Here is an 18,458-nt window from a genome sequence, read left to right on the forward strand (position 1 = left end):
AAAATATTATACAATTAGTTTATAAGTATGAAGTTGTATATTGTTTATTTTATTTTCATACAAATTTACATATTTATGAACAAGCCTGGGCGACAGTGGCCAATCGCCACTCGATTGTAACGGAATTAAGCTATCGAAAATTTCGCCGAATAAATTTTTTTGTGAAAGTTACTTATCATAATTAATAATTTATTTATATATTTATTAGTATAAATGTGAGAGAAATGTTTGGGGGATGGTTTCTATTTATGTAGTGTGTTGTATGGACGTGGCGCTTGTTCTTCTCTCTATCATTTGTCGATTGTCGTCTTCGCACGCGTTTACACGCGAATTCCTGAATCTGTCTCTCCTCCTGTCTGTGCGATTGCCGAATCCACGATCTTGTACGTGTATAGCAATAGATACGGGGATACTCGCCGAGAAGGTGATACGCGGAGGTTGGTAGGATTTTTGTGGGAAATTCGTTCCGGCTATAGGATTTCGATCCTCTGCGGTAAGTACGCGTGCCGTGTGGTTTGGGTTGAGATAGGTATGCGTGTTTTGTGTTCTTCATGTTGTTGGGTTTTATTTTGTGTTTTCGCAGTGTAGAAGCGAGTTCAATTGCGAAAGGACGATTAAACCCTCGATCCAGCTTTGCGGGGCGAGTATGTTTCGGAAAATGTTCTTATATTGCTTGTGTACGTTTGGTGTGGTGTTGTTGAGATTATTGGTTTAGTAGTTGTTAATGAAATCGTGTTGGTGTTCCGATTACGTTAGGGAATGGTCAGTGGTGATTACCTCAAGTTTTCTTGTTAATGATGGATGTGAGCTTTTTACCAAACAAGAAGATGAACCTTTTTCGAATTATGGTGGTAGGATTGAGGTGTTAGTTAATTTATTTCAATTTTTTGTTTTGAATTTGGTAATGCAATCTTGCTAAGTTGATCGGAGGTCGTGTCAATTTTTACATAGAAAAAGTTTAATTCTATACATAGTTTTTAGTGCTGAAGTTTGTAATCATATACGTCCATTTCCAATTTTTGGGTCAATGGATGAAGATCAGACTATAGTGATGGCAATGTTTGCAATACACCACTTTGTTTTTCAAGTGAGATGATGAATGTAAACTCATATGTAGCTGAGAGGAGTTGGTATAGTGTTAGTGAGTTTTGGAGGCACTTTTCGGTCATTTTGCAGTCCCAAACAAATCTAGACCAATGGTAATTTCAGTTACATGTGCAATTCTTGCAGTCTCCACTGAGCTCTATGCAGTTATAAGTTATAACTGCCTATGAAGGCAGCCAGATCATGGAGGTGGCTGATGAAGAAACAACACTTTCTCTCTGACTGGGTATGAGGGATGCTGCATTACATCTGTTCATAATAGTACTGTGTTTATGCTTTGCAGAATTCAGTGTTTGTATAATTGAAAATTGACTATAATTTCTATTTCGAAGTTAAAATGATAATTTTGAAAGCAATTAATGTCAGGGAACATTTGCGGCAAAGATGAGACAGCTTCCATTTGTGGGTATTGTCTGTGTACTGATGTTGTTCATCATATATAGAACTGCTATATATCAGTATGAACAAACAGAGGTATGTTGAAAGGTTGTTTTGGCACAAACTTTATATGTTTGGTACCAATGTTGCTAAATATGGTATGATCTATTTTATTCATAGATATATTAACATTGCGAGATTCTTGTTATTTTTGGGATAACTCACTGTATTACGCCTCTTTCCTTTTCATCAGCTGGATTCAAGATTGGACCCTTTTTCCACATTGAAGGTACTTATTGTATTAAAGAGTTTCATCTTTTCCCAGTCCTTTATCCACTTTTTGAGATATGTCCTTATAATGTGGACTATTTCTTAATGAATTAATTGTTTGGTCAGGACTTTGGTGTGTTGGATTCCAAAAGTTTGGACGGATTGCCCAGAGGCATCATTGAAGCAAGATCAGACCTAGAGTTGAAGCCTTTATGGTCAATGAGCAGTTCCAGGTCTAAGGTAAAGTTTAATAGTGATTATAGTCTATGTGGCCATTCTTCACTGTTCAACCATCTCCTAGAATTTCATTTGTTGAAAATTTATGATGATGCATCTCCAATTATAGATATCCTTGTAAACTCTCAGGTGAGTGTTCAAAGCTCTAAGAATTTGCTAGCAATGTCTGTTGGTATCAAGCAGAAGAGGAATGTTAATACTATTGTTCAAAAGGTACACCTGTCAATTGATTTAAATAAAAGAAAAACACAATGATATGCCATCATGATGATTCAAATCAATGTCTAATTTCTTTATATTCAGTTTCTTTCAGAAAATTTCACAATAATTTTGTTTCACTATGATGGCCACTTGGATGGGTGGTGGGACCTGGAATGGAGTAAGAAAGCCATACATATAGTTGCACATAACCAAACAAAATGGTAAGTCTTAGTTTATGTTTGCCTACTTACCTATAATCTACTAGATTTAATTTTTAGTGCATACCATATATAAGTCTGCACCATGCATCTAGTTTACTTGCTACTCATTATCTAAATTAGGTTATGAGTGAAACTGATGAACTTGGATCTACACTAAACACATTATGACTCCTCAAAATGTTGATATCCTTTTTAATATGTTATGTTTTTATGGGAAATGGTATTGGGGTGGGATAAGCTGATTTGAACTTCACCTCACAGCTAGGGGTACTGTTTTTTCCTTACATTTTCAGGTGGTTTGCAAAACGATTTTTGCATCCAGCTGTTGTCTCTATATATGATTACATCTTCCTGTGGGATGAAGATTTGGGGGTAGAGCATTTCCACCCTGGCAGGTACTGTTGTTACAACTTTCTCCTTCTGCAAGGATTGTTTTCCTCTGCCCCTTTCCATAAGTTTTTGGTTGGATTTGATGAGGAAAGCATAGGGAAAGTATCTTTCCTTGAACAGATACTAGCTTGAATGATATTCCTTGAACACTATCATTTTCTTTGCTCCATAAAATCTTAGGTCCAATGGATTATCAATCTTGGTGGATCCCCACACCTATTATTCATATGACTTTTGTCTTCTTAAAAAGAGTAATCACTTGTAATTTATCATCTTAATAAATACTTTCTTCTGATTAAGAAGTACTATATTGATTTTAGTTGCTTCCTGCTTATTCTTACTTAAGTTGCATAAAATAATACATCAGCATTTTGATTTAGAAACACAGGGCTGACTAGCCTTAAATATACAGTACAATTTCTTTTTGGTTTTCTCACTTGATCTGTCAGGTATCTGAATATTGTGAAATCAGCCGGACTTGAAATATCCCAGCCAGCTTTGGATCCAAACTCAACTGGGATACATCACAGAATTACAATAAGAAGCAGAACGAATATATACCACACGTGGGTTTTATAATTTGCACTATTTACTTAATTGTGTGAATTGGTATTTAGTAATGAGAGAATTTTATTTATGCAGGAGGCTGTATGAAGTCAGAGGCAATACCAAGTGTTCAGATGATAGTGAGGGGCCGCCTTGCACTGGGTAGTTTTACTTTGCTCTGTAAATGTTTTGTTTTTAGCTTATGTACATGCTAATATGTTGTTGGTTCCTCAGCCTGCTTTTTTCATGTAATTGTCAACATCTTTCTCTGAGCTTCTCATTATTATTCACAAAATGTGCTGATCATAGATCACTCCAGATACAACCTTCTTTTATTGAGAAAAAGACATCTTGTGAAAAAAACAACCCTACTATTCAGCATTTTAATGAAGATTAACAGGACCAGATAACTAAAATTTGTAAATGCTTTTATTCATAGTGAACAAGAGCTGGGGTACCATTTCATTTGTCTCTCTAAAATACTGTGGTCATCCTCTGGAATTTGCAGTTTTGTGGAAGGCATGGCTCCTGTATTTTCAAGGTCTGCATGGCATTGCGCCTGGCATTTAATACAGGTAAATTTGCTTCATTCCCTTTTGTGTGGAGTCCTGCACCTTCATGTCACTCTCATCATCACGAATCTCAGAGGTCTCTTCTTGTTCCATTCTAGAATGATCTTGTACATGGATGGGGAATGGACATGAAACTTGGTTACTGTGCACAGGTAACAAAATCTCTTTTTATCTTTAAGTACACACAAAATCTTTATAATTGCTTTTATGACCTCATTTGTCATCCTTCTTTTTTTTTATATTTTTACAAACTTGAACTTCCAAAGGGGGATCGCACCAAAAAGGTGGGTGTAGTTGATAGCGAATATGTAGTCCATCAAAGCATACAGACACTGGGTGGTGGTGCATCTGCAAGAAAGGTGATTTACATCTTTTCTGCATTAATCCAAATGTTATCTGCAGTCTAGAATTGCCAAATTATATGAACACTAATAAATGGAATATCCTTGGTCCCCCACCAAAATACCAAGGAAAATTGATCAACTGTTTGCACAAAATATACTTGGTTGTAGCATGATCAAAATTATGCTAATCTGCTAGAACTTTAAGGGGGCCATTTCTGACTAACCCGAACCTATTATCTCTGCTATACTTGTAGGTTTCGAACCCTGAAGAGACCACAAAGGTATGCATCCAGGCTCAAGCCTCCTCCTCATTTTGTTCTGTAGCGACGAATTCTTATTTCCTGATTAGTTTTCTTGGTTTCTCTTGCAGCAGGGGCATGGTGTTGATGTGAGGTTAGAGGTAAAGAAACCTTTTTATTATTATTATTTTTTATTCTCCTAAAATAAAAGAGTTCCCGTTTAAAAGAGAAATGAGAATTGGTTGGTGCTATACACAGATTAGGAGGCAATCCTCAATAGAGTTGGAGAAATTCAAGGAGAGATGGGAAAGGGCTGTGAAGGAGGACAAGGGATTGGACTGGGCAGATCCCAGACGACGTCGTTCTTCCTACTTAGGGTTTTGGAATTAGGAGAAATTATTTCAATTGAATTGAATTGAATGAAATTGATGTCCACGATTATTTATTTGCACGATTATCCATATCCTGCACTGTGATTTTGTAAAGGTTGTTAGAAACCAAAAAATACTATGATTTTGTAAAGGTTGTTAGAAACCAAAAAATCTTGATTTGTAAGTAAGAAATCGATACAATTTGAAATATACCCAATGTCTGAAACAATCCGGAATTTTAATTTCCTCTCTTTTCTTTTAGCAAATGATATTTTCATTCTAATAACAAAATATCATTCAATTGAATTCTCCCAAATTGCCGAAATTAAAATACATAAAAACTAACTAAATAACTAACACAGCCTAATAATTTCATACATTTGACAATTTTGCCCTTTTCTTGATTGGTTAATTCCGCGCCCGCCAGAAAGCATTCATGATTCATCCACTAACTGTTAAACACAGTTGATTGTTCTCAGGAGCTTTCTGCCCCCATGGGAGCACTTTTGGCCCACTGAAGCAGCAAATTTTGTCTGACGATTTGCGGGTTTCTTAATTGGCCTTTCATCCAGAAAAAAATCGACGGAAATTTTCTAGGCATGGAGATGAAGAGGGGGACTGAAAGCAGGGAAGTGATGATGGTCTTTTGTAAGATAGAGAATCGTGAATTGCAGGATTGTCTTGCTCGTGGAATGGTGAACACAGGAATTACCCCGCGGAGTAGTTATGGAGGCTGCCAAACAGGTACTGTTTTTTCCCTGATATTGTGCTGTGGTGTGAAAGGGCAATAGGATTTTGTCTGTTTCTTTCTTTCTGGATGGAAAAAAGTCGTCTCTCTGAAAGCAACCTTATGCTGACCGAGGACGAGTCCTCATGAAAGAACTTTCTTCGTTAGACCTCTTTTATGGCGTTTGAATCCGATAATTTTTTAATAAAACTAGTGCCTTCTCAGCTTTAGCACTCTGTTCTACTTTTCTAACTATTCGTACTTTTGCTATTTGGATCTCAATTCCTTCATTCTGTTGGTTGGTCGTTCAACTGATCCATCATCAAGATTATGGCTGGCCGTTATGATAGGAATCCTTTTGATGAAGAAGAAGAAGTTAATCCCTTCGCTGTAAGTGTGGTTTTCTTTGTTTTGATGTATTGAATTTTTGTGGACCTTAAAATTATTTTAGTTTCCCTGTAATTGGAGATGAGGAAGATGAACTCTCTATATGCTATTAAAAGTGGAGAAATTGTAGCTGAGAAAAGCTTGTTTTTGAAATTGTGGTGTTTGGAAGATGTTTGTTTACTGTATGCTAATATTTTTGGATTGAGGATTTTGCTGTATAAACATTGGACAATCTTCTATTGGGTGAATATTGATGGCGGGGTTGTGTTGATCCATTTATTCGGTGGTGATAGAGTTTTCGATGCATAAAATTGGTTGTTTTGTAATAAGTTTACCTATTGTATCAATCAAAACACAATACATCTTTCAGGGATGTCTTAGGCAAGAAATTCTAGTTGTTACCCAAGTTTTGAATACATACCTGAACAATTTACAACCATGTAATTGCAGACAAAAATGGTGGAAGGAGAGAATTCCCATCAGAATCGTGTGCTTAATCATAATAGATGATACTGTTTGTGGAATTTATTCACCATTACACCTTAGTTTTGTATTTTTGTGTTGAATTCATATATATGGATGTGTATATATATTTTCGAATCCAGGATGGAAAGGGCGGAAAACCAGTCAATCAATCCAAGTTTTTTGGTGGTTCATTTACTACAACAGTGAGTTCATATGTTTCATTTATCTTCTTGTAAACAAGCATGTTTTACTAATTTTCATTGGTTGCATTACAACTTAGGATGATATGAGTATCACATGTCTATAGGAAACAATTTGGCAACACTCTTTAAGATCTATTTCCTGGAAATTTATTCTTCCGTGGAGTTCACAAATAATATATTCTTCTCTGGGACTGTTTAAGGTTGTGTTGTGTAGCATATTCATTACTTATAATCTCCTGTAGTCTCTCGCGTATTGCGAAAACTGAGTAGGCGTGTTGGCCGACCGACTTCATTAAGAGAATATAACATGTTTGAGGACTCTTCATTTCATTGCTTCAATTTGATCTGCCCACCCACCCAATGAATTCAAGAAGAGGGATGTAGTAGTTAGCGTTCGAACACATTATAATTATTTCAACATTGCTTGTCTAGACATAATGTGGTGCAATTTTATGTATAGATTGCTTGCAATAACAATAACTGGCATGGTTTTCTTCCTTCTTAGCAGACTCATGCAAGTGCTCCGGTTTCAAACTCAAGACTTGCACCCCTTCCTCCAGAACCTGCCGATTTTTACAATCCTACGGCTCCAGTTGATATATCTCTTGATAGTACTTCGGTAATTCCTAATTTTTTCCCCTTAATTTGTTAAACTGCATTGCTTTTTCGTTTTCCCAGTTTCTTGGCATGCTCCTGATTTCTAATTCCATCAAATTTCTTTGTAGGATTTGAAAGTGAAAGAACGAGAGTTGCATGCCAAGGAAGCCGAATTAAAAAGGAGGGAACAGGTACTTTTTGATAATATTTTTTTGTTATAAATGTCTGCATTTCTTCCATATGCCATTTTATATTTGACAAACTTTTGGGGGAGATAAATGGTGTTAAAACTCTTATGTTTGTTTCACAACCTCAAGAGTTTTACTACTCAAAAAACAAGACTGTATTACCTACCAATCGATTAGATCTTTAGCATGTCTTCGAAACTTGCATACGTCATATATTACATAAATCTGAATTACCTTCTGTGACATGAAAATCCCTCTGCTAACAGGAAATAAGGAGGAGAGAAGAAGCTGTTGCCCGAGGTGCTTCGCCCTTATCTTAGTCCATCATTTAATAACTAATTTAGCACCCCTTGTAATGAATAAAAATGCTGTCCCCTCTATATTGCTACTGATTTTCTTTATGTGTACCTGCAGCTGGTGTTGTTCTTGAAGAGAAAAATTGGCCGCCATTTTTTCCCATTATCCATCATGATATTGCTAATGACATACCAGTTCATCTCCAAAAGGTGCAATATATTGCTTTTGCAACATTTCTAGGTACGTCAAGCTTGTGTACGAGTTCTTTGTTTTTGTTTTACTCTTCAGAGTATGGACATCAGCAATGATGCTTTTTCGTGACAATGATCAGGGCTTGCTTTTACGCTATTGTGGAATGTAGTAGCTGTGACTACGGCATGGATTAAACAAGGAGGTTGGTGCAATCGATTGTCATCGCATTTGTGTCTTTTATTAGATCTTCATTTACACTGTATGTATTTCCTAACACAACATTTGTTTATTAGATCCAAAGATTTGGTTTCTTGCGATTATCTACTTCATATCCGGGATCCCTGGCGCCTACGTACTCTGGTATCGTCCCCTCTACCGTGCTTTCAGGTTAGCGCTCCACCTTCTGAAACAGAAGAGATGAACTACTTATATCATAATTGATTGCAATATTTTGAATCTTGATTACAAAAAATCTATGCAGGAAAGAAAGTGCATTCAAGTTTGGGTGGTTTTTCCTATTTTACTTGGTAAGTTTCTTTCTTACATTAAATCCATCAAGTTTCCTATCTTCGATTAAACTTATGATGATTTGGCTCTCGGGCGCTGCAGCTGCACATTGGCTTCTGTATCTTTGCCGCCATCGCGCCTCCTATTGTTTTCAAAGGAAAATCCCTCACGTGAGTGAATATGATCCATTATGCTGTTTAATCCTTCTCTCTGTAAGTAACTAACTTGATCTTGTTCTCGGCTACAGGGGTATTCTCCCGGCGGTGGATCTCGTAGGCGACCATGCTCTTGTCGGGGTAAAGCTCCCTTGGCCTTGTTTAAACAAATGTAATTAAGAATGGTGGGTGGTGATCTGAAATTGTGTGGTGTATGAAATGCAGATATTCTACTTCATTGGGTTCGCGTTCTTCTGCGTGGAGTCGATGCTGAGCATTGTAGTTATGAAGCAAGTTTACAGCTACTTCCGAGGGAGCGGTCATGCCGCGGAAATGAAGCGCGAGGCTGCCAGGGGAGCGGTTAGAGCAGCAATATAGCTGGCTAGCTAAGTTAACTACTCATCATCATCATCGATTTTGTGTCGTGTCTTAAGGTATATGAATGAATGTACAAAAGCTTGTTATTATACATGAAACCTGCCCTGCTCTTGTGTTGTTCCATATGTGTGTGTGGTTGGTGGTGTTGTTGCCATTCTTTTTATGGACCTTCTTGCAGCTTCGTGTTAGAAATTAGAATGTGATTTGAGAATTTGTTTTAGAACTTCCAAGTATAATAAAATCTGTTAAATCTCTTCGTAAGAGAACACTATTGAATGATGTAAAATCGAGACTTGTTGAATAAGTATACTATAATACTACGTTAATAATCTACTCGACAAGACGAGGAGACATATTTCCAAAATAACATAATTTTTTTTTCTTTTCTTTTCGAAGTTGTAACACAATTTTCAAAGTTTGTTTGAAGGATTTTGGAGGATTTCCACTGTTCATCTAATTTTTTTCCCCCAAAAACATCAAATCAAATACCTATTTTTCATTTTTTATATTATACTAAAAATCAATTTTACATTCAAAACATTACATCAAACCCTATTTATATCACATCATACAACTATTCAAATTCAAAATTTTTACTATTCAAATCCCAATCCAAAATCCAAACCCCCAAACAAACACACCCTTAATATATTTACTTTTATTATTTTCCAATAATATTTTTTTATTTATTTCCCATATTCTAATTTTACGGAATGAAAGGAAGTAGTGCATATAAGATGATAAGTTATTATTATTGCAAGAGAAGAGGAAGTAACTAGTAAGCACATACGTTGGGCCTTCAATTCCTTCCAGTCTGTAAAACCTCATAGTCTGCTGCGATTATCGTAAAGCTGCTTCACTCAACTAACTCTAACGCAACGATTTTACAGTGGAAAATACATCACACCACATAATACTACACAAAACATACATACATACATACATACGTATATCCCCGTCCCGTTATACGTTCCTCTATTCATAGCTCCTTATACGTATTATATGTATTGAGCAAAACACATGTAATTATAATAAGCCGAGCCTGCAGCGAGCCGAGCCGAGCCATTCAAGATTAATTAACTAATTATAATATAATAGCAGTAGCAGCATTAACGCAACGAGCTGACCGGTGGTGGCGTCGATCAGCAAGTGGCGGTACACTTCTTGCAGTCGATGTTGCAGCCGCCGCCGCCGCCGCCGTATCCGTAGCCCTTCCCGGAGCGGCTGTAGGAGGAAAAGCACTTGGCCGGGCAGATGAGCTTCTTCTTGTAGCACCGACCCTTTCCCTTGCACACCACAGAGGACCTAAAGGTCCCGCCTCTCGCATACCCGCCGCTAGGCCCGCCGTACCCGGCCCCGTACCCGCCGCCCAACCCGGGTGGTAACCCGGGTATGTTGAACCCGCCGCCCGGCCCGAAAAACCCGCCCGGCCCATTGTCGTCGGATCTTTTCGCCGCCGAGAATTCCTCCTCGTAGAACGCATCGCCGCCGCCGGCTGGGAGCCGCGCGGCGAGGGCGACGGAGAGGAGGAGGAAGGAAATGAGTAAAGTGGATTTCTTCTTCATGTTTGGGGTTTGTTTGTTTGGAGAGCCGAGAGAGCAGAGTTTTTCCCTTTCATCTTTTATGTAAGCATGGTGCATTGAATGAGTGCAGGTGTTGGTAACTCCCGGGACTTGAGCACACACTGTATTAAGAGTTTGTGAAGAGACGCTGATTGGCGCTGAGGTCCCGGGAGCACTGAAGGAGACTGTCTTTAATGAGGGTAGATGGAGGTTGAGAGGTGGGGGGTAATTCATAGTTCATACATATAATTACAATACACACCATTGGCCAATGGGATTGAGTTAGAGAGTTTGGTTTTGTGTAATAACTACACCACACACCCCTCAATTAAATTAAAATTTAATAATAATAATAATAAAAAAAAAAGTCTTGAAGGATTTTGACTTTCAGACTGTAAGGATATGCTCAGCTCAATTTTGCCTTGTCTTCTTTTCATTGATTGACGGTGCCTGCGTTTAAGAAAATTAAAAATTCAAAAAAAAAAAGGTGAATCATTAAAAGCCAATGCGGAGGGCCGACCACTTATTGAATACACATTATAATAAACTTATAAATATTATCATTGGATTCACATCCAACGCGCTTAATTAATTTTATTTATATATTAATTTAGCTTATCACATCAGTGTCATTTTAAAGCTCCAACCGAATCATATTTAATGCATTTGCGCTTGCTCGTCTACCTGGAATTTAATTTAACAATAATGACCCAAGTTGAATTTTGGGCTAACAGCAATTGGGCCTCTTTCAAACTATCCATTAGCCCTCCATTTCAATTTTATTTTATTTGACTCAAATATCAAATAGTACTAATAAAATACCCAATGAGAAAATAAAATGACATGTGACATATTAAAATTAAATAAAGAGAAATAATTCAGCATAGGGAATATTCCAATAAAGTTTATTTATAAAAATAATAATGATACACAAGAAATGCAGTCAGATTCGATCGAGATCTTTGTGAATTTGCTTAAGAGCTAAGGATGCAGTATTCAAATAATTGTATCTTTTTTCTAGATCTTATATTAATCTACTGAGATTCCTTTGAATTATTTTAATTAAATAAAACATTTTTAAGGGTATAACTATATATATATATATATAATAAAACATGTCAAAGACGTCCATACAATGTACTGCTGCTGTACGTAGCAAAGTTGTCACTTTTCAGACACACATGCATCAAACATAAACAATGGGCTTTGATGCATGTTTTTTTTATCCCACGTGATTTTCATTCCACTTCTCTATTCTTTTCGTTCACGTATATATATGGTTATACTCTTTATTAAAAAAATAATAAATATTCAATATTTAATAAAAATATTTAACTTCTAAGCAAGTTGGAATTTGAAAATAATAAAAATTAAAATAATATTTTATATAAAAATTTTAATGATTTTTTTTTAAAAAAAAAAAAAAAAATTGATGGTTTTGTATTTTTTATTTGAGAAATAGTCCCAATCAAAGCACACCAAGTTTGGATTATAATTCAGAATTCTAACAATGATATGTTATTAAAAAAAAGGATTATTCTCCAGCCTGTCAATTAGCCTTATTGTCATTAAATAATGCTTTAATCTTTATAAATAAATTAATATAGTAATAAAAGTTCCCTACCCATCGTCCAAACTAATCATTCAGTGTACTGATGAAATATAAATAAAATAAAATAATTTAATAATATGAAAAAGGTGAGACGGATTGGACGTAAGTGGCGTCCATCAGTACCATTGCCCACTTTTAAAATTTTTATATTGTGCAAATAAATGGAATTCATTTATGGCACGTGGTTTTTATGTCACTTTATTTTATTTTAATTGAATTATTACACCCACTAACCACAATTATTATGCTTTAATTTAACCAAACGCCATGCTGCAAGTGCAAATTACAAGGGCGGTACAGTACAGGCGGTAGTACAGGGGCATTTTCGGAATGTAAAATTCACTATATATACAGAGGATACACTACCACACCATACGCCAAATTAGTAACCGCCATCAACAGAATTTTCAGCGCTAATTTTTCTAGTCTCGATTTGAAGAAAAATTTGCAGAGATGGGAGAAGGAAGCGGCGAATTAGCGAAGCTGAACCGCAGGAATTCGTTGAGGAGGACGGAGTACGGGCGTCCGATCCCGAAGAGAGGCCAAGTGAAGGCGGCGATCGTGTCCGGATTGGCTCACTCTTTGTCGTCGATGCTATCGATCGGTTCTCGTTCTCATTCGTGAATGAAGGTATCGGAGATTGTAGAAATTTCCCCAAAACTTGATTCAGTTCGAGCTGCCTGCTTGTGGTTCTGTTTATGTGTAATTTTTTGTTTTTGTTTTTGTTTTTTTGAAGATATGAAATAGGTTAGCTGTTTTTTGTACAGTTTTTACTGATAAGACAAGAGTTTCTTTATGGTTTCTATTCACTTATTTCTTATTTTTCATAAATATTTGTTGTTGCTGAAAATGAACGTTGACGTACGGTCGGTTTAATTGCGTGGGCAAGTCGGTATAGATACAAAAAGGGAGTTAAAATCCCACAATATTGCTTGCGATGAACAAATAAGGAAAAGGAAATGAGGGAATGCGATCAAGCCTAGACTGATCGAATAAAATTAATTGAAAAATATAATTTGAAATTGGAACTGATTAAACTATTTTGTTTACACTATCATCTTTCACCTATTTGGTATTATTTATTTTTGTAAAAATATTTTTTTTCTCTTACAAAATATTAAATCAAATGCTAATTTTTTTTTCTTTTAAATTTTCAAAATTTCAAAAATTTCAAAAAAATTCTGTCTAAACGGAAACATAGTTTTTGAAGTTTAATCAAAATAAAAACAATGGAAAATATTGACAAGAAAAACAGCCAAAAAAACATCACGTCATCAAAAAGAAAAACACTAAATTAAATAAAAAAGATAAATTATAATAATATAATATTCTTTCTATTCCAACTTAAAGTATATTTTTATCTATTAATCTATTACAAAGTTCGAAATGATCCTTTTGAAGTGGGACGAAGAAAATTCTTTATTGTGTTTCAGTAAAAATAAATAAAATATCATGTATTTTATTTACTGTATAAATTTTATGTGTTAAATTAAAATACAATATAAAACTAGAGATGGCAATCGATCGAATCGGATTAAATTTATAAATAGGCCCTAAACTTTGAATTCAAACCCGATCTGTTTACTTAAATGGGTCAAAATACTCGATCTAAATTCGATTAGCTCAAATCCATTCAATCCGAAATGACTTGTTAATCTGTTTACTAACTTATTATTATTTAGAAAAATGATATCCCAGCGGGCCATTAGAGCAAAAATAGTGGCCTGAAGACCGACAGCTTCACCGTCTGACTCACAGTCCTCTTCTCTTTGTCGACGTTTTTTCACTTACAATAGCTCTCATTTCCAGTGTAAAAAAGGCGACAAGTTTGGGAATGATTAATGCAGGTGAGACAGCGTCAAGTAATTTGCAATCATTTTTTCTCTCTACGACACGGCCGTATACTGGCGTGTTTAAAAATATATACTACTTTATTTTTTAAACACAACCTTGTTTAATAGTAATAAGAAACATATCCATGTTTGTGTGTCTTTTTTTTCTCCTTCCAAAACCACATATGGACACATAGAGAGAGGGAGAAGATAGATGCATTCTGTTGAGTTAGAGATGGATCTCGATTCTAGCATTTTCTGTCATTCAAATTTATTTATTTATTATCTAAATTTATATATATATATATTTTTTACTATAAAAAAAATATGTTTTTATCTATTTTCTTTAAAACACATGGCCGTCAAATGGGTATAAGCTTTCATTACGCAGGGAGTAATAAATATTACAAATCACGAGTACGAAACGAGACTATTTAATGCATTGTGTATAAGCGTGGAGGAGATTCCTCGTCCAAAACAAGTAACAGCCAGGCCAGCCTATTGCTATTTCAAGGATAGTCCTGTAGCGCCAAGAAAGCAGCAACGTCCTCTATATATTGGTACTTGTTTAGCCGTAACCCGCAATTCCTGCGCACCCAATCTCACCTACATATACGCCAGTTTCCAAACCAGATGAACACGCTCCCCCTCCATCCCACCCCCACCCCCATCCCCACCACAGGTTCACAGCTTTTCTATCTCTTACGAGAAAGTTGTTGCAGCCTGCAGGGAGGAAGAGGAGGAGGAGGAAGAGGAGGAGCGAGGGAGAGAGACAAAAATAAAAATAAGAAGAATAAAAATGGGGGGTTACAAAGGGAACCAGACTCGGGATGAAGAGGGAGTAATGGCGGCAGATTTCTTCTGGTCCTACACAGATGAGCCACACGCCTCGCGCAGACGCCAGATCCTCTCCAAATACCCTCAGATCAAGCAGCTCTTTGGCCCTGACCCCCTTGCTTTCCTCAAGGTACGTACGCACGTTAACGGAATCGAATTTAATCACGTCGTCGTTCCATTGATTTCATTGGAATTTTCGATGATCTCGATCGACATTATTATGGATTCTTATCAATTCGATCGATCCATCGATTCTGTGCAGTTTTTTTGTTTATTCCCTTCGTCTTGCTGCGGAAGTTTGCGTACGTTGTTATTATTAGGGTTTATTTTCTGATTGAAATTGCGCTGTTGCATTGGGCGATTTGTGGCATAATGTAGGTATAATTTGCTGCATAATACAGTATACACATTCGCATTAGAAACAGTCTACTGTTTGGGATTCGATATTCGAAAATTACAGAGACAGATACTTGAATTTGATCCTTTCCACCATTAGAGAAGCTGTCTAAACAGAAGAAAGGGGCATTTTCTTCTCATAACGTATCAAATGAATTTGATGAAGGATAATTTCTTCCTATCATTCTGATCATTACATTACACATTTGTATGGTGATCAAATTCAATCGGAATTGTGCATTGCAGATTTCTGCAGTTGTTCTGCTCCAGCTATGGACTGCAACCCTCGTCTACAACGCCACATGGTTGAAGATCCTAATGGTGGCCTATTTCTTCGGCTCCTTCCTCAACCACAATCTGTTCTTGGCAATCCACGAGCTCAGCCACAATCTAGCCTTCTCGACTCCCGTCTACAACCGATGGCTCGGGATATTCGCGAACCTCCCCATCGGCGTCCCCATGTCGGTGACCTTCCAAAAGTATCATCTCGAGCACCACCGCTACCAAGGCGTTGACGGGATGGACATGGACGTCCCGAGCCTCGTCGAAGCCAAGCTCGTGAGGAATGTCTTCACAAAATCCCTATGGGTTCTGTTCCAGCTGTTCTTCTATGCGCTCCGTCCCCTGTTTCTCAAACCGAAGCCCCCCGGCATGTGGGAGTTCGTCAACTTCGCCGTCCAGATTTCGCTCGACGTCGCATTAGTCCATTTCTGGGGCTGGAAATCTCTGGCTTACTTGATCCTATCGACATTTGTCGGGGGAGGAATGCACCCGATGGCCGGGCACTTCATCTCCGAACACTATGTTTTCAGCGACACGGATCAAGAAACGTACTCGTACTACGGCCCTCTTAATCTTTTGACGTGGAGCGTAGGCTACCACAACGAGCACCACGACTTCCCGAGGATCCCCGGCACCAAGCTACACATGGTGAAGGAAATCGCCCCCGAGTTCTACGACGAGCTCGACGCCTACCGGTCGTGGAGCCAGATTATTTACATGTACATTATGGATAGGACCGTCGGGCCTTTTAGCCGGATGAAGCGCAGCATTTCGTCGACGAAGACCGGTTCGAAGAAATCAGAATGAGGAGCAATGTGTTTTTTGGGAATGTCTTGCTAGATTGGTCGTGTTGTTTATCGAATTTGTTTCATGTATGTATTGCCATATCTCTTAGTTTCTTAGAAGTTTAGTTCTTGAATGATCATCGTCAAGAACCTTCTATGATTGATTGATTCTTTGTTGGGACAGAGGACATTATATACAGCATATATATGTATATTTTCATTTCTTGATTGCTATTGAATGAGTATATTTTGGTTTGATTGTTTATTGGGCTTTAGTTTTAGTATCTTTTTGATTCATGGGCTTGGAGATTCTTTGTAAGAATCTATTTTTTTTTGTTTTTTAATTTAATGAGGGGCGAAATTCTTGGAATAATGTTTAAATGTTATATAATAAATAACCAAACATATAAATAGGTAAGTATATCTGGATATGAATGTGTGTGGTGTGCAAGTATATTAATATATATATATATATGTATATATATCTGTAATTTTTTATACACGAAAGCAATATGTATATATATAGTAATGTATTTTAGTATTTTGATTTGTAGCCGCTATTCAAAAAGTATTTGGGCGAACGATGTGCGGCAGATGAACTGAAGCGTTGGGAGTTTGAATCCATGACCTCACGGTCTCAAGAGTGAGATGAAAAAAAATAATGAATTATTATTCATGTAATCTATACATAAACATAGGCATGTAATGTTAGTAAAGTTGCTAATAAAGCATCCATATTATTACTATGTGTACACTACATAATAATTTTGTAGCCAGCTAAATATACAACTTTTTTTTTATTTGGACGTTTTATATGGATAATGTGTCTCGTTAAAATTTTAATAAAAAAATTTCTTTAAATGCTTTATACAAAGAATGTTTCTCGTTAAAATTTTTATAAGAAAAAAATATGTGGGAAAAAATCGTAATGAATAAAAAATAGTATAACATTCTTATATTAATATGCTCCCCTGTTTTGGACTTTATTTGATGGCTTTCATCAAACGCATTTAAATTTCTTGCACTAATTTGTTGAATGTTGCAGTCGGTAGCCGCGGTAAAATAAATCTGCAAAATTTTCAGACGATATAATTTGTTGCATATTAATTTCACTACTATTTCTGAAGATCATGAGTGTAAAAAACACTTCGGAGATGTGGGTTTTATCTGATTGTCTTTAATATATCATCTATTTAACTGAACTATACAAGTTGCATTATCTTCAAATAATATTTTAGGAGGAAATACATTATAAGTCACAAGTTTTTTTAATACGGTGAGTCATTGATCTCAACAAGACGCATTCACGACTGGCTTCATGAATTACTAAAACCTCAACATAGTTTGAGGAAGTAGTTGTTATCGTTTATTTAGAAGATCTCCAAGAGATTGCGTATCCACAACAAGTAAATAAATAATCATATTAAGATTTTAATTTGTGTGGATCAGACATAACTAACATCAGTATAACCAATTAATTCATTTAAAAATTCATTCGAATAAAATAAACTGAGGTCATAAGTCCACTGAAGATAAAAAAAAAATGTATTTGATATGGAATGACACTTTGTGGGGATGCGCTAGATCTGACCTATAAATTACTGAAAAATATATATGACCTGATATAATTCGCAAGGTATATTAGTGCACCAATAACACTAAGATATGGTACATCTTGGCCAAATATTTATTAATTTTCTTCTTTTTGTCTAAATGAATCTTAACTGGGATTAAGGATCTGACCACCATTGGTATACTCTCTCGATTTATCCATATAAAAATATTTTAATATCTTTTGAGTATGTGTGGATTGATGTATTAAGATTACATTATTAACATGATCCAATCAGACAATATTTTATCTTTTCAAAATATTGATCTCAAATTCTTTCTTTCTTTAGCTATTCAACTGCAATTTTGATCTATTTACTAATTTCAATTAAATTGAGATAATCAACATATATTGCAATAATAACAAAATTTGATTCATTTTTTTTCTTGATAAAAATGCACGGCATATTGGATCATTAGTATAACTTATTTTTTTTATTTAGCATTTATTGAAACGGTTATATAACATTTGTCCTAATTATTTAAGTCAATTATATCGAATTTTCGGGAGAATGATATATTTTAAATTCACAAATCTCTCATTTACCACAAATCAAATAGATCTTACAAAA

General features: G+C 36.0%; 3 protein-coding genes across 8 annotated transcripts; 2 read left to right on the plus strand and 1 right to left on the minus strand.

The window, feature by feature from the left end:
* The first annotated feature begins 147 nt into the window (after positions 1–147).
* Positions 148–9,235, plus strand: LOC127247768 (secretory carrier-associated membrane protein 2-like). Of its 6 annotated transcripts, XM_051269780.1 has the most exons (27): positions 148–493; positions 584–644; positions 1,231–1,330; positions 1,471–1,578; positions 1,736–1,771; positions 1,879–1,992; positions 2,119–2,202; positions 2,293–2,411; positions 2,705–2,806; positions 3,251–3,367; positions 3,444–3,509; positions 3,856–3,922; positions 4,018–4,071; positions 4,186–4,278; positions 4,518–4,544; positions 4,634–4,663; positions 4,761–4,793; positions 7,176–7,274; positions 7,381–7,443; positions 7,707–7,740; positions 7,855–7,977; positions 8,069–8,131; positions 8,223–8,316; positions 8,411–8,456; positions 8,539–8,606; positions 8,684–8,732; positions 8,817–9,235. In XM_051269780.1, the coding sequence occupies exons 3-27, from the start codon at positions 1,271–1,273 to the stop codon at positions 8,967–8,969; spliced, it is 1,902 nt and encodes a 633-aa protein (XP_051125737.1). In that variant the 5' UTR covers positions 148–493; positions 584–644; positions 1,231–1,270; the 3' UTR covers positions 8,970–9,235. The 6 variants fall into 6 exon arrangements, with proteins under 6 accessions (XP_051125737.1, XP_051125732.1, XP_051125733.1 ...); XM_051269775.1 differs by lacking the exons at positions 148–493; positions 584–644; positions 1,231–1,330; ... (12 more) ...; positions 4,634–4,663; positions 4,761–4,793 and adding exons at positions 4,906–5,617; positions 5,928–5,990; positions 6,593–6,655 and having other exon boundaries at positions 7,161–7,274; XM_051269776.1 differs by lacking the exons at positions 148–493; positions 584–644; positions 1,231–1,330; ... (12 more) ...; positions 4,634–4,663; positions 4,761–4,793 and adding exons at positions 4,906–5,617; positions 5,928–5,990; positions 6,593–6,655 and having other exon boundaries at positions 7,164–7,274.
* A 467-nt stretch (positions 9,236–9,702) lies between these two features.
* LOC127247770 (glycine-rich protein HC1-like) lies at positions 9,703–10,582 on the minus strand. The gene has a single exon (XM_051269781.1). It carries the CDS (start codon positions 10,532–10,534, stop codon positions 10,112–10,114), a length of 423 nt encoding a protein of 140 aa, XP_051125738.1. The 5' UTR covers positions 10,535–10,582; the 3' UTR covers positions 9,703–10,111.
* Positions 10,583–12,430: 1,848 nt separating this feature from the next.
* On the plus strand, positions 12,431–16,530 carry LOC127247154 (sphingolipid delta(4)-desaturase DES1-like). The gene is made up of 3 exons (XM_051268891.1): positions 12,431–13,990; positions 14,367–14,942; positions 15,455–16,530. Exons 2-3 carry the CDS (start codon positions 14,775–14,777, stop codon positions 16,295–16,297), a joined length of 1,011 nt encoding a protein of 336 aa, XP_051124848.1. The 5' UTR covers positions 12,431–13,990; positions 14,367–14,774; the 3' UTR covers positions 16,298–16,530.
* The last annotated feature ends 1,928 nt before the right edge of the window (positions 16,531–18,458 follow it).

The sequence above is a fragment of the Andrographis paniculata genome, unplaced genomic scaffold (assembly GCF_009805555.1).
Source record: "Andrographis paniculata isolate CXL003 unplaced genomic scaffold, ASM980555v1 Contig32END, whole genome shotgun sequence".
Taxonomy (NCBI): Eukaryota; Viridiplantae; Streptophyta; class Magnoliopsida; order Lamiales; family Acanthaceae; genus Andrographis; species Andrographis paniculata.

Bases quoted from the DNA above. Each gene is read 5' to 3' on its own strand.
- LOC127247768 (XM_051269780.1), top strand. From the start codon at position 1,271: ATGAAGGCAGCCAGATCATGGAGGTGGCTGATGAAGAAACAACACTTT. The intron at 2,807-3,250 runs GTACTGTTGTTA...TTGATCTGTCAG, and splicing joins GAGCATTTCCACCCTGGCAG to GTATCTGAATATTGTGAAAT. The intron at 3,368-3,443 runs GTGGGTTTTATA...TTATTTATGCAG, and splicing joins AGAACGAATATATACCACAC to GAGGCTGTATGAAGTCAGAG.
- LOC127247154 (XM_051268891.1), top strand. From the start codon at position 14,775: ATGGGGGGTTACAAAGGGAACCAGACTCGGGATGAAGAGGGAGTAATG. The intron at 14,943-15,454 runs GTACGTACGCAC...TGTGCATTGCAG, and splicing joins ACCCCCTTGCTTTCCTCAAG to ATTTCTGCAGTTGTTCTGCT.
- LOC127247770 (XM_051269781.1), bottom strand. From the start codon at position 10,534: ATGAAGAAGAAATCCACTTTACTCATTTCCTTCCTCCTCCTCTCCGTC.